A 12778-nucleotide genomic window follows, 5' to 3' on the forward strand; every position below is an offset into this window, starting at 1 on the left:
CCTATTAGATTTCCTCCGCTGTCTGAATGGTGTGGTGTTATCAAGATGAGTGAAAGCCACATCTTGTCTTTGCTATTTTAACACGTGCACCACAACAAAATCTCCATTAAAATACTGAACCAAGTAATTTGGGTGGCTGCATTGAATGGCCATGCACCAACATTAAAGTTGTTTTAAGCTCAGAGCTGATTCGTGGAGTTGCACACAGTGGGTGAAATGTTCATACTAGGACTGGAAAGTAAAAACAGATGATATCAGATCGGACAGTATGACACTGTCTGATGTTGAGCCTGGATGTGTAACAGGCTGCTGATCTGATATCACTTATATTATTTTACCAACTCAGAACTGCCCAACTTGCTGCCCCCCCCCATCCCTCCTTCTCTGCCCCCATACCATGGGCCCGCTCCCCTTCACACCATCTGAAGGTGAAGGCTCTGAGCAGCAAGTGCAGAACAAGTTTCAACTGAACTGGGGCAAAGAACAAGAGAATAATTGGACCAGGGCACGCAGTTGAAGAATTAATAGCACAGTGGTTAGCACTGTTGCTTCACAGCATTAGGGTCCCAGGTTCGATTCCCAGCTTGAGTCACTGTCTGTGTGGGGTCTGCATGTTCTCCCCGAGTCTGAGTGGGTTTACTCCGGGTGCTCCAGTTTCCTCCCACAAATCCCGAAAGACGGCTGTGAGGTAATTTGGACATTCTGAATTCTCCCTTGTCTACCTGAACAGGCGGCGGAATGTGGCGACTGGGGGCTTTTCACAGTAACCTCATTGCAGTGTTAATGTAAGCCTACTTGTGACAATAATTATTATTGTTATTAATGCTGATCTCCATATTTATGAGGCAAACACCCTTATTAAACTCACCATACTTTAACTGTCCCCTCTTCCGGTGTTGTACTTCCCTATTAGTGGAACATTGGGTGGAGGGAGGAGAGCCAGTGATGGTGTGGACTTATTATAAGACAAATTTACATGAGCAGTTCCATTATAAATAAGACAAAGACATTTATAATGGGAAAATCATACGGCATGGTATTACAGCTGCAAGATTTTTAATATATAAACAATATATGTCTTATTCTTTTAAATTGAAGCCTTTTCTGTTTAAATACACGTTTATGAGGACATTTTGAGTTAAATATCATGTTTCGGGTCAACTTCAAAAATCTTATCTGACGTTGTGGGTCTTAGTTAGGATTTACAGAAACTGCTGGAGGCAATGCTGTTCGTAAAGCTTACCTTTTATTGAATATTCTACTAATTATATACTGTAATGTTTAGCATGAGTTTTACATAGAATTATCTCGGCAGACTCTATTGTCATGTGATCTTACGTCATTGAGTATGTAGACTGTCTATTTACATATTTAATGTTAATCCTTTACACTTCATACAAAAATCAACAGGGTGAAAGAACAGCAGATGCAACAACTTGATGTTTGATCTTCCACTGACGAAAGTTCACAGAATGGTAGAACAACTGAGGAATCACATCATGAGACGTGCATGTAAACAGGGAAAAATTGAAATGCAGCTGAAGTCAGAGTATAGTAGAGGGTTGCCGGAAGAGCTAACACTTAGAATGAGATATTAATCTGAGGCCAATCTTCCTTGCTCAAGTAGACATAGAAATCACACAGCACTATATGAAGTAAGGTTGTGAAGTATCCTGGCCATCACTCTTTTCCCCGAACTAATACCAGACATCAAATTATCTTGTTTTTTTTTTTGTTGTTGGACCTTGTTGTTTTCAACACACCTCCTGCATTTATTGGTATAACACCCGTGGCTGCATTTCAAAACAATCCATTGGTTTTAAAACACTTTGGAATATTCTGAGAATATTCTGAGAACCGTAAAAACGGCCGTAAAGTCCCGATCTGGGGAACCATGGCACCGATTGGCACGGCCGTACCACGGGTGCCATGGGCCCGCGATCGGTGGGCACCGATCGCGGGCAGCAGGTACTTAACCCGCGCACTCTTTCTCCCTCCGCCGCCCCGCTGGATCCATTTGCGGGGCGGCTGAGGGGCATACCGGCCCGCGCATGCGTGGGTTTCACGCATATGCATGGTGACGTCATCCGCGGGTTGGAGTCGTCCAATCCGCGCATGCGCGGCTGACGTTATCTGACGCGTCAGCCGTCGCTAACTTTGGCTAGCGGGCTTAACGAAATTCTTTAAGCCCACGATGCCGGAGTTCACGGCCGCGCGATGCTAGCCCCGACCGGGGAGCAGAATCGGTTCCCGGTCGGGGGGGCGGAGGCTGGCGTCAAACGCGCCCGTTTTTGACGCCAGCTTCCCAATTTTTCGTAACTCGGGAGAATCGTGCCCCATATTATAAAACTTCATTCTAACAGTGCAGTTTACCTTTTTGTCATCAAGAGACACTGAAGCAGTCCCATATGTAACTAGACCTGGACAACATTCAGGCTTAGACAGATAAGTGGCAATGAATATTCGTGCCACTCAAGTGTCAGATAATCACCATCTCCATCAAGAGAGAATCCAACCATCATCCCTTTACATTCAATGACATTACAATCACTGAATCTCACCACAATCAACATCCTGGGGGGAGGAGGGGGGGGGGGGGGGGGGGGGGGGGTGGTTTAACCACTGACCAGAAACTGAATTGGACTAGACATGTAAATGGTATGGCTATAACAGTAATTCGGAAGCTGCAAATTCTGTGGTGACTAACTCACCTCCTGACTCTTCAAATCCTGTCTGTCATAATATACACACCAGTATATCATGGTGCAGACACACACTGATTGACACACTGCAAGACCAATCAACATACACAACACCGTAGCTAATCACCAGTTACAGCACACTCACTATAAAGACAGAGGGCACTAGTTTTCCCGCTCATTCAGGATGCAGCCTCTAAGAAGGACAGAGCTCACAGCGTGTAGCACAGATCTTTACCATGTGCTGAGAGTATAGACTGGTTAGGATAGCCATAGGTCTTCAGTTTAATATAACATAGTGTCGACCCACAATGAAAGTATGTTCAACAGTTTCTAGCTTAATAAAACAGTGTTGTACTACTTCAAGTGTTGGTAGCCTGTATATGTTACTGCTGAGGTAAAAGCAGTCTCTACAGATCCAGAGTACCCAACACATCACTGTCCACCATCTACAAGGCACAAGTCAGGGGCGTAATGGAATACTCTCCACTTGCCTGGATGCGTGCAGCACCAACAAGACAAGAGACTCGACACAATCAGGAGAAAGCAGTCTGCTTAATTGCCACCCCACCTTTAAAGTCCAGTCCTTCTGCCATCAACGAGCAGTGGCAGCAATGTGTACTACCTACAAGATGCACTACAGTGACACATCAAGGTTCCTTAGACCGCACCATCCAAACCCATAACCTCGACCACCCAGAAGGACAAGAGCATCAGATACATGGGGCCACCACTGTCTGCAAATTCCCCTCTAAACCACTCATCATCCTGACATGGAAATATATTGCTGTTCCTCCACTGTCACCGGTTCAAAATCATCGAGCTCCCTTCCTAACAGGACTGTGGGTGTACCTACACACCATGGACTACAGTGCTTCAAGAAGGCAGCTCACCACAACCTTCTCAAGGGCAATTAGGGATGGGCAATAAAAATGTTGGACTAAGCAGCGATGCCCATTTCCTGTGAAAGAATTTTTAAAATAAAAAAATGGCTTTACCTGGTCCAAAGCTGGATGAATGGAATTCTTTAAAAAACATCTAAGCTCCTTGGAATTTACCTGCCATGATAATGCCCCTACCCGTCACCCATGCCAAACCAAAATTGGCTCCGCACCACCCAATCCCCAACCGTATCCCCAAAATACTTACCTTATACTCGGGACCCATTTGCCCTGTATCCCTAGTTGTGACCAACTCCTGTCCCGATTCCCGCTCCCGCCTGACAGCCCAGACGTCATTCCCGCCCATTTCGGGCAGCAGATAGCAGAGACAGATTTACATTAAGCTTGGGGAATCACAGTAGTCGAGGCTCCATTCCCAAGAGCTGATTGCCACTCCTGCCCTGCCTCTAAAGTGACCAGTGTTAATGTGGTAATACCACTGTATATATATGTGTGTGCCTCTATTAGGGGATGTACAATAGTACCGGCTATTACAGGTTTGTTGGTAAGCCCCTGCATAGTTTGTCGGTAAGCCCCTGCCAGCTAGCTCCGCCCACAGGAGCTGTATAAATATCCATGAGGTCTCCATTTCACAGCTCCTCTTGACGTAATAACATCTCACGGTAATAAAGTCTCTTTTGTACCGTTTCGTGTTTCTGTGTGCAATTGTTAGCGCAACAGTTAAAATCAAGGTTGATGGGTCCAGACATGAGAACAGCAAAATAATGAATGACTTTATTTTAATGTCAAACAAACAAAAAGCAAATTACCTGAAGTGGGTGATCTGATTTTCAAGGAGGCACAAAAGTCTTTCTTTAATCTCATTAAATCTTTCTTTTTCTTCCACTGTTACAGTTCCAATTCCATCTGGCCTGAAAAAGAGAAAATAAATCTTGGAGGTTGAAAAAGAAGGTCACTGATGAGAAATGCCACTGAAAAAGTATACATAATATCATATTTTCTTTGATTCCATGAAGGAACTTTGCTCAACTGCTATTCCAGGGCAAGAATGAAAAAGCAATTTCTTCAAATGAAGCTTGCTAAGTGTTTTTGTGAACACGTTTGTGATTGAGTGACAAAGGGGAAAAGATACAATAGTGTAAAATGGTGCTAGTCTTTTAGCTTGGGGGGGAAGTCTTTGGTCTCACCTTTCCCTACTCTCTCATTGCTGTTTTAGGCTAGGATAGCTCCCTGATCAACAGAGTAAAGTCTGTTATTTCATGGCCCTTCTCCACCTCAAGGGTCTGCTCCTCGTCTTATTCAATATCATGCAATGGTAGGAATTTGCATTTTTTTATTATAATAATCTTTATTGGTGTCACAAGTAGGCTTACATTAACACTGCAATGAAGTTACTGTCAAAATCCCCGAGTCGCCACATTCCGGCGTCTGTCCAGGCACACTTAGGGAGAATTCAGAATGTCCAAATTACCTAACAGCATGTCTTTCGGGACTTGTGGGAGGAAACTGGAGCACCCGGAGGAAATCCATGCAGACACAGGGAGAACGTGCAGACTCCGCACAGCCAGTGACCCAAGCCGGGAATCAAACCTGAGACCCTGGTGCTGTGAAGCAACAGTGCTAACTACTGTGCTACCATGCCGCTTTTACGAAAAGACCCCGAAGTTAGGGTCAAATGTGAATCCGTTCTGTGTCTGCAGTGATTTTGCAATGATTGGCCAATCAGTGACCAAAGGACATGCTCGCCTTCCATTTAAAGATGTCAGATGGGCTTTAAAAGCTGGAGGGCCAATCGGAGATCTCCTGCATGGAAAGAGCCGCAGTCTTCAGTTGTCGAGAAGGGATGCCTCCATTTTGACAATTTGGCCTCTCAACAACTTTGAAAAATTGAAACAAAAATGGACAAAGTAGCTGGGTGATCACAGTGGAGGCGAGGCCCTTCCATTGGGTGACCTGTGGCCATGGCAGTAACTACCCCACTCCCCTCCCTGGTGTAGCGGTACAGAGCCTTATAGTTCTTACACTGGGAGGCCACCTATATGCTACCAATGCCACAGCCGGGCCTGCAGTTCGACTAGACAATTCTAGTTGGCCTCTGATCCAGGCCTTACATGGCTTTGAAAGAAGCCTAATAAGTACCTGCCATTTTCAAATAGGTCACCCTACCACTCCAATCTGACCTCCAGAAAAATGGCTCTGGAATCAAATGTTGCCATCAAACATGCTTTTCCCCATTCCCACCCTGTTCATATGTTCAATAAATTGTGAGTTTAAGGAACACATACAAAACTGCCATCTGGTCAAAGTGGCTGACGACCCAACTAACCTCCTGACGTGATCTGATTACCGTCTCCTCCTCAACAATCCCGACCACCTGTCTACTCCACAGACCCCACAACCTTTCAGACCAGACATAATTACCCCCCGACCACCAGTCCCACCCCATATGGCTGCTCCCGGACCTAACCAGTCTCATCCAACTATACACCCACCCACCCACCCGCTCGTCGCCCACCTAACCAGCTCACCCACCGCTACACACACCCACCTACCTACCTATCCACCTACCCATTCTTTAGAAGATAAAAATCAATTGCTTAGATTCTCTGTAAAGGACTTTAAAAAATCTAAATGCAGGCACTTGAACTTAAGCCTCCATACCACCTAAATTGGATAGCTTGTGTGGTGGTATACACATTTGATGCCACCTTTATATTGCCTACTGATTATTGCGATTATTGTCGGCAACCAGTGGTAACCAGGCTATTGATTGGCTCCTTGCATCAGCAGGAGGCCCAATATCATTACTCGTTATGCTAACCCGCATCTCTTAACGAGAAAGCATGTGCACAACTGCTTTCAAACATTGCACTAAAGCCCTTGCTGGAGGAGGTAGAAAGGCGAAAAGATGCCCTGTATTCTCAGGGGGCCATGTGGCTCTCGAGACACATGGAAATAAGGCAGTGGGAACAGAGGAATGGAAGTTAATGCCAGGAGATTATCCCCATGAACCTGGATGAGGTGACACAGGAAGTCTGATGACCTTACATGGGTGGTCAAGGTTAGTATATGCATTTTCAAATATCATTTACTACCAATTGTACCACAAAGTCTCAAACATTGCTCAATTCACAAAATCCCCATAATTCAACCTCCAGCAAACGCTACCAATCATGACACATTGGAAGGTAGGAATGAATATAGGAATATAGATGTAGAAGTAGGCCATTCAGCCCCTCGAGCCTGCTCTACCAATCATTTAGTTCATGACTAGGGCAGCACAGTGGCACAGGTTAGGTGGATTGGCCACAATAAATTGCCCCTGAATTGGAAAACAAAATAATTGGGTACTTCAAATTTATTTTTAAAAAAGATCATAGCTAGTCATGTACCTCAATGACATTTTCGCATGCTACCCCCTGACCCTTGATGTCATTAGCATTCAGAAATCTATCTGTCTTAAATGTACTCAATGATTGAGCTTCCACAGCCCTCTAGGGGTTTAGATTCCAAAGATTCACCAGCCTCTGAGTAAAACAATTGCTCATCTCAGTCCTAAATAGCCTGCCCCTTATTATGAGACTGTGTCCCCCCCCCCCCCCCCCCCCCCCCTCCCCCACCCAATGCTTGGCTTGCCAGCCAGAGAAACATCCCATCAACATCTACCATGTCAAGGCATTTAAGAATTTTGTACGTTTCAATGACTTCCCTCTCATTCTTTGAAACTCCAGAGAATATGGGCCTAGTTTCCTCTATAACTCCTCATAAGGCAAACCCACTATCCCAGGGATTCGTCTGATAAGTCTCCATTGCACTCCCTCTACAGCAAGTATGCCCTTCCTTCAATAAGGAAACTGTACACAATATTTCAGTGCGGCCTCACCAAGATTCTATACAATTGCAGCAAGACATTTTTATTCCTGTACTTACATCTCCTTCCAATGAAAGCCAACAGACCATTTACCTTCCTCATTGTATATTAGAGCACAAGACCATAAGACATAGGAGCAGTAGTAGGCCATTTGGCCCATTCAGTCTGCTCCACCATTCAGTGAGGACATGGCTGAATTAATATAATCCTCAACTCTACTTTCCTTCCTTATCCCCATAAATCTTGATTCCCTTATTGATTAAAACTCAGTTGAACCTGCAAGCGAGCCTTTAGTGACTCTTGAACAATGACACCCAGATCCCTTTGGACATCTCACCATTGAAGAAATACTTTGCATTTCAGTTTTTTTCTACCAAAGTGGGTAACTTCACACTTATTCACATTATGTTCCATCTTCCACACATAGCATTCCAGCATTTTGACTCGCCCTCACAAACTTAGCGCTGTTGGAAGCTTCACACTCAGGTGTCAAATCTTGTGTATACTGCCAGCTATTCAACCTTGACCATATCACTAAGATATAATATGTGGTAGACACTGACATGCTGTCCTCTCTCGCTTGCAGGAGATAGCCAGAGGTAGCAGAACTGACTGGAGGGGGAAGGGGGCATCTGCATATTCTAACCCACATGGAGGAGACGGTATTGCCCATTATGGGAAAGACCATTGCTGAGGTTGTGTCTAGTGGCAGGGATGAAACTATTAAATATGATGATATCCTCATTCCTAAACTACCGTCCCACATTCTAAAGTGGCAGTTTTGGCATCAAATTAACATTACATGCTGACTGACATCATGATCTCACTTGCCATATTTCCAACGGATATTAAGTGTGCAGTAATCCCCTTACCAAAATGGTGCCATTTTGGTACTCTGAGGGAAATTGTAGCATTGGAAGATAGGGTACTGTCAAGTCCAATTTCGCCCCCTGCAACTCTTTACATGAAACACAGTTTAACTAGTTGTGAATGTTAACATATACACTGATGTCTGTGTAAATCACGTTGAGTAAGGCGGCTCACTAACGTGTGTTACATGGACATTAGGATGGAACTTAGTTGGTGTCACATTGAAATGCAGGGTACATCAAGGGCAATTTGTGCACAGGCCACAAATGGTCTTCAGTGAACATGAAGACCGATTTTCTTTTTATTGAGCTGCACCTAATCTTCTCCTGTGACAGAAACGTAAAATGAGCAAGTGCTGAATCTCTTAATTGCAGCATCTTTAAAATGTCAATACAACTTGAAACCAATTGATGGTATTCATTTAAGAATTATGCCTCACATTTCATACTGGAATATAAGAACAGAAATAAGTGACAGTACTCTTCCCTTGCGAATTAGCTAGAGTTTATCCGGCTGAATCTCACTTCATGCTGCATTTAAGTTTCTGCTTTGTTAAGTGTTCACATGCAGTTTTGTAATCAATGGCTGCAGATTGCTAATAAACTGTGGGACATTCCTACCAATTCAAAAGGAGACCGTAATCCATGCTGAAGGAAAAGAAAGCTGAATTGTTGTCCTTTTCTAAGAAGAGGCCGCTCTACACTGGCATTGTTAGTTAAGAGGTGCAATTTTGCCTGAAGATTTTCTGGCCATTTGTATACAGTGCAAAGTAAATCCCTTTTCAGACGCCCTTAAAGTGGAAGCTGAACATGTTCCATTCTGTCATCCTCCCATCCAGTGCCCCGCTGTGAAACAAAGCCCTCCAAATCCTGAGTCACTCTTCTGCTCCGTAATGCTTGGAAACAACAGAATGGCAGCAGAATCCATACAGGTCAACAAGCCTCCACTTGCTTTTAGTTTCCTTCCTTTCACAACCAAATTCAGATGAGGGATATGGATTGGGAATAGCATGTAATACAAAATTGGTTTTAATAGCTCATTTCATAGACATGGATGGGACTTCTAGGAAAGTGTGCAAAGGTTAACGTTCACACGTCAATATAATGCTCTGCAAGTTTTTGACGACACATTGTTCCCAATTCCTCATTTGAATGCTGCAGTGTAACTTAATTCCATTGGTTTGCAAAGAATATGATGATTCACTGAATGTTGAAGGTGTGCTAAACTTCCAGAACGCGGCTTTTGTGAGAAGGCCGAAAAGCCTTTTTTCAGTGGAAAAGAAAAACCTCATGAGAGGCACATTTGAATTTCGCTAATGAATTTTGCTACTTCAAGGGTCATAACTCATAATTAAGATGATAGTTACATAGAACATAGAACATACAGTGCAGAAGGAGGCCTTTCGGCCCATCGAGTCTGCACTAACCCACTTAAGCCCTCACCCACCCTATCCCGGTAACCCATTAACCCCGCCTAACCTTTCTTGGTCACCAAGGGCAATTTATCATGGCCAATCCACCTAATCTGCACATCTTTGGACTGTGGGAGGAAACCGGAGCACCCGGAAGAAACCCATGCAGACCCGGGGAGAACGTGCAGACTCCGCACAGACAGTGACCCAGCAGGGAATCGAACCTGGGACCCTGGCTCTGTGAAGCCACAGTGCTAATCATTGTGCTACCGTGCTGCCCACAAATTAGTTATTAAATACAATAGTGTAACTACTAAAAATGCATAAAAGCATCTTTTATTTTACATTGTAATGTGTCCAAAGGTGCTCCACAAGCGTGTTATTAAATACAATTTGACACTGGCCAGAAAAGGGGACATTAGAAAATACTTAGTTCAAGCAGTCGGTTTGAAGGAATTTCTTGAAAGAGAGAGGGGAGAGGTTTAGTGAGAGAATTCATGATCTCATAGCCTTGAGAACTGAAGGCAGGGGCCACCAATTGAAATTGGAGCTGCACAAGAGGTTAAAATTGAAGCTCCCAGTGTTAACTATATATATGAACCATAGTAACTCTTACAATTTTGAAGAGAATTGCTTCCTTGCCAATTTTCTGCCCTCCACAAGGGATCGACTCTTTGATAGAATACATGGATGCTGAAATCTGAGCAGTCATATTCTGAAAATGTGCGCCATTGAAGTTTTCAGACAAAGAGATATGACAGTCAAACGTTACCTGCCCTCATCGAGCGTCAGCAGTCAGGAGCAGGAAGCCTGGCAGATTTTCCCCACTCTAACTGAGGGGCTCGAAGACCAGTTGTAGAGAAAGGAAGGAAACACTTGCATTTATATAGCAGCTTTCTTAACCCCGGAACATCCCAACGCACTTCATAGCCAATTAAGTAATTTTCAAATATGATTCCCGTTGTACTGCAGGAAACCCAAAGTTCGGAACGTTTTGGCCATTCATGCAGGTGGGATCTTCGGATCCCACCGACGGCGCACTCCCGTCACCGGATTCCTGGCAAGGGGTGCGTTTAACGGGAAACCATGTTGACAACGACGGGCCCACAAGATCCAGGCGTTAGCCAATGGCGGGCCACTTCACACTGCCGCAAAACACGGGGCGGGCTGCTCGATACATCCCACCCAATAGATCTGTGCACAGTACGCTCCAATAAACAGCAACAGAGGAACGGCCAAATAAAATAAATATTCATGCAAAAGTCACATTTTTTTAGGTCAATTTTTTGGGTCAGAAGTTGACTTTTACAATGGCCGTGTTTTTGAAGGGTCGACATTTTTGTTAGATTTGGGCCAAGTTGAATGGACAAAGTGAGTTCCAGTGGCTGGGAAACTTAGATATTGCCAAGATAATTTAAATACTTTTTAACCCATTAGAAAAGCGAGCTGCAGTCTGTTACATGGATTTTTCAACATTCTTAACCATATCCTACTGTTGTAAAGCTAGCCTGTAACTGTATTTCAACTGCATTTTATAATTATTTCCTTCCTCTGCTCTAGTCTTTCAGTGATATGTCAGGGGGCCCACTTTCTACTCTTGCACTATGCAAAGACCTGATGATATTTTTTCCCTTTCTCAAAAGAAAATAAACCTACATTTATAATCTCAGTCACAAAGCCATCATCATAATTAACTTTCTGCAACTTCAGTAACAACTAGGATTTATTTTTGCTTTTTGTTAGGAAAGCGTACTGATAAAAGAAAGATTTAAGTTATAATGAAACATAAGATTTAAGTTCCGATAATGTTACCATGTATAGATTCTGATGATGCCATTGAAGCTATTATCTTTGTTTTGATTAAATCATTGTAATTATACAACATGACACGTGGAAATGTGAACTCAGGAGACTGCACATGTTTGCTGGAATAAGTTCTGAGGTTACATATTTGTTAAGATTGTATAAAGCGGATGTAACACCATTGTAAAGAAATCTCCATGATAACGAACAGTTCTTTCTTTCAAAGGGGAGGTGTTCGGGAAAACAAGGCAGTCAACAGAAAATGTCAGCCTTTTCCAGATGATTGTGGTGACTTCATGATCATGAAGATTTCTTTCATGACAGTAAACCTAGCGCCACACCTGGACCAATTCCGCTACTGTTAAGGGGCTAGCATTGACGTCCTGTGGAACGCAATCGATTCCCATGAGAAATGGTGCTGGATTCGCAAATGACACTCAGGAGGCTGACAAGCTGCAGCCGCATATACAAACTGCACTCCCCGTACACACCATCCCAGCCAACAAGATGGCAGTGAGGAGAGCAGCGTCAAGGTTTGTGAATGCAGAGCGTAAACCCTCCTGGATGCCGTGGGGGAGAGGAGGATGACCCTGTACCCCGGCCCGGAAAAGAGGCTATCATCCACCGCCGTTCACCGTGCCTGGGCACAGGAGGCAGAGACGGTCAGCTCCATGCGCAATGTCATCCAGACCAGCCAGCAGTGCCGCAAAAAACTGCATGACCTCCTCAGGGTGGCCAGGGTAACTAGGCAACACTCTGCCCTCAGCAGCAACCCCTATCCCACACATACGTAACCCAACCTCCCCCCAACCCCTATCACCAGCACCCAAAGGGCTGGCAAACCCCCACCCTGCACCACATGTTGGTACCCATATCGGTCGCCGTGGCCGGGTGCCCTGGCCACTGAGGCCACCAACTACCCACACCCCGGGCTGCATGCGTCGGACTGTCTAACACTATTGTTGCCTGTAAACACCCCTCCAATGAGAAGAGTGCGCCCAACAACCGGTAGTGGGAGAAGGCAGGAGAGGGACTGTTAGACCTGTAGCCCCAAACTGTGGCCAAGCAGAGGGCCCTGGACATGGCTGGCTGCCCAGAGGAAGGGAAGACTGCCGAGGTGGAGTTTGGCCACTGACGAAGTGAGACCCCGCTGAGTTGCGGTTCCCCATGACACGTGTCTCAACCCACACCAATACCACCCCACACCACCCTCACCCCCACA

The 12778-nt window shown here is 44.7% G+C and overlaps 1 protein-coding gene across 31 annotated transcripts in view; it reads right to left on the reverse strand.

Moving 5' to 3' along the window:
- The window catches only part of cadps2 (Ca++-dependent secretion activator 2), an 858338-nt gene that overhangs the window by 236066 nt on the left and 609494 nt on the right, over positions 1–12778 (reverse strand). For all 31 annotated transcript variants that reach the window (XM_038780116.1, XM_038780122.1, XM_038780121.1 and 28 more), the window contains one exon: positions 4411–4512. In XM_038780116.1, the coding sequence (XP_038636044.1) occupies positions 4411–4512 (102 nt within the window). The remainder of the gene's footprint in view (positions 1–4410; positions 4513–12778) is intronic.

This window comes from Scyliorhinus canicula, chromosome 20 (assembly GCF_902713615.1).
Source record: "Scyliorhinus canicula chromosome 20, sScyCan1.1, whole genome shotgun sequence".
Classification (NCBI taxonomy): Eukaryota; Metazoa; Chordata; class Chondrichthyes; order Carcharhiniformes; family Scyliorhinidae; genus Scyliorhinus; species Scyliorhinus canicula.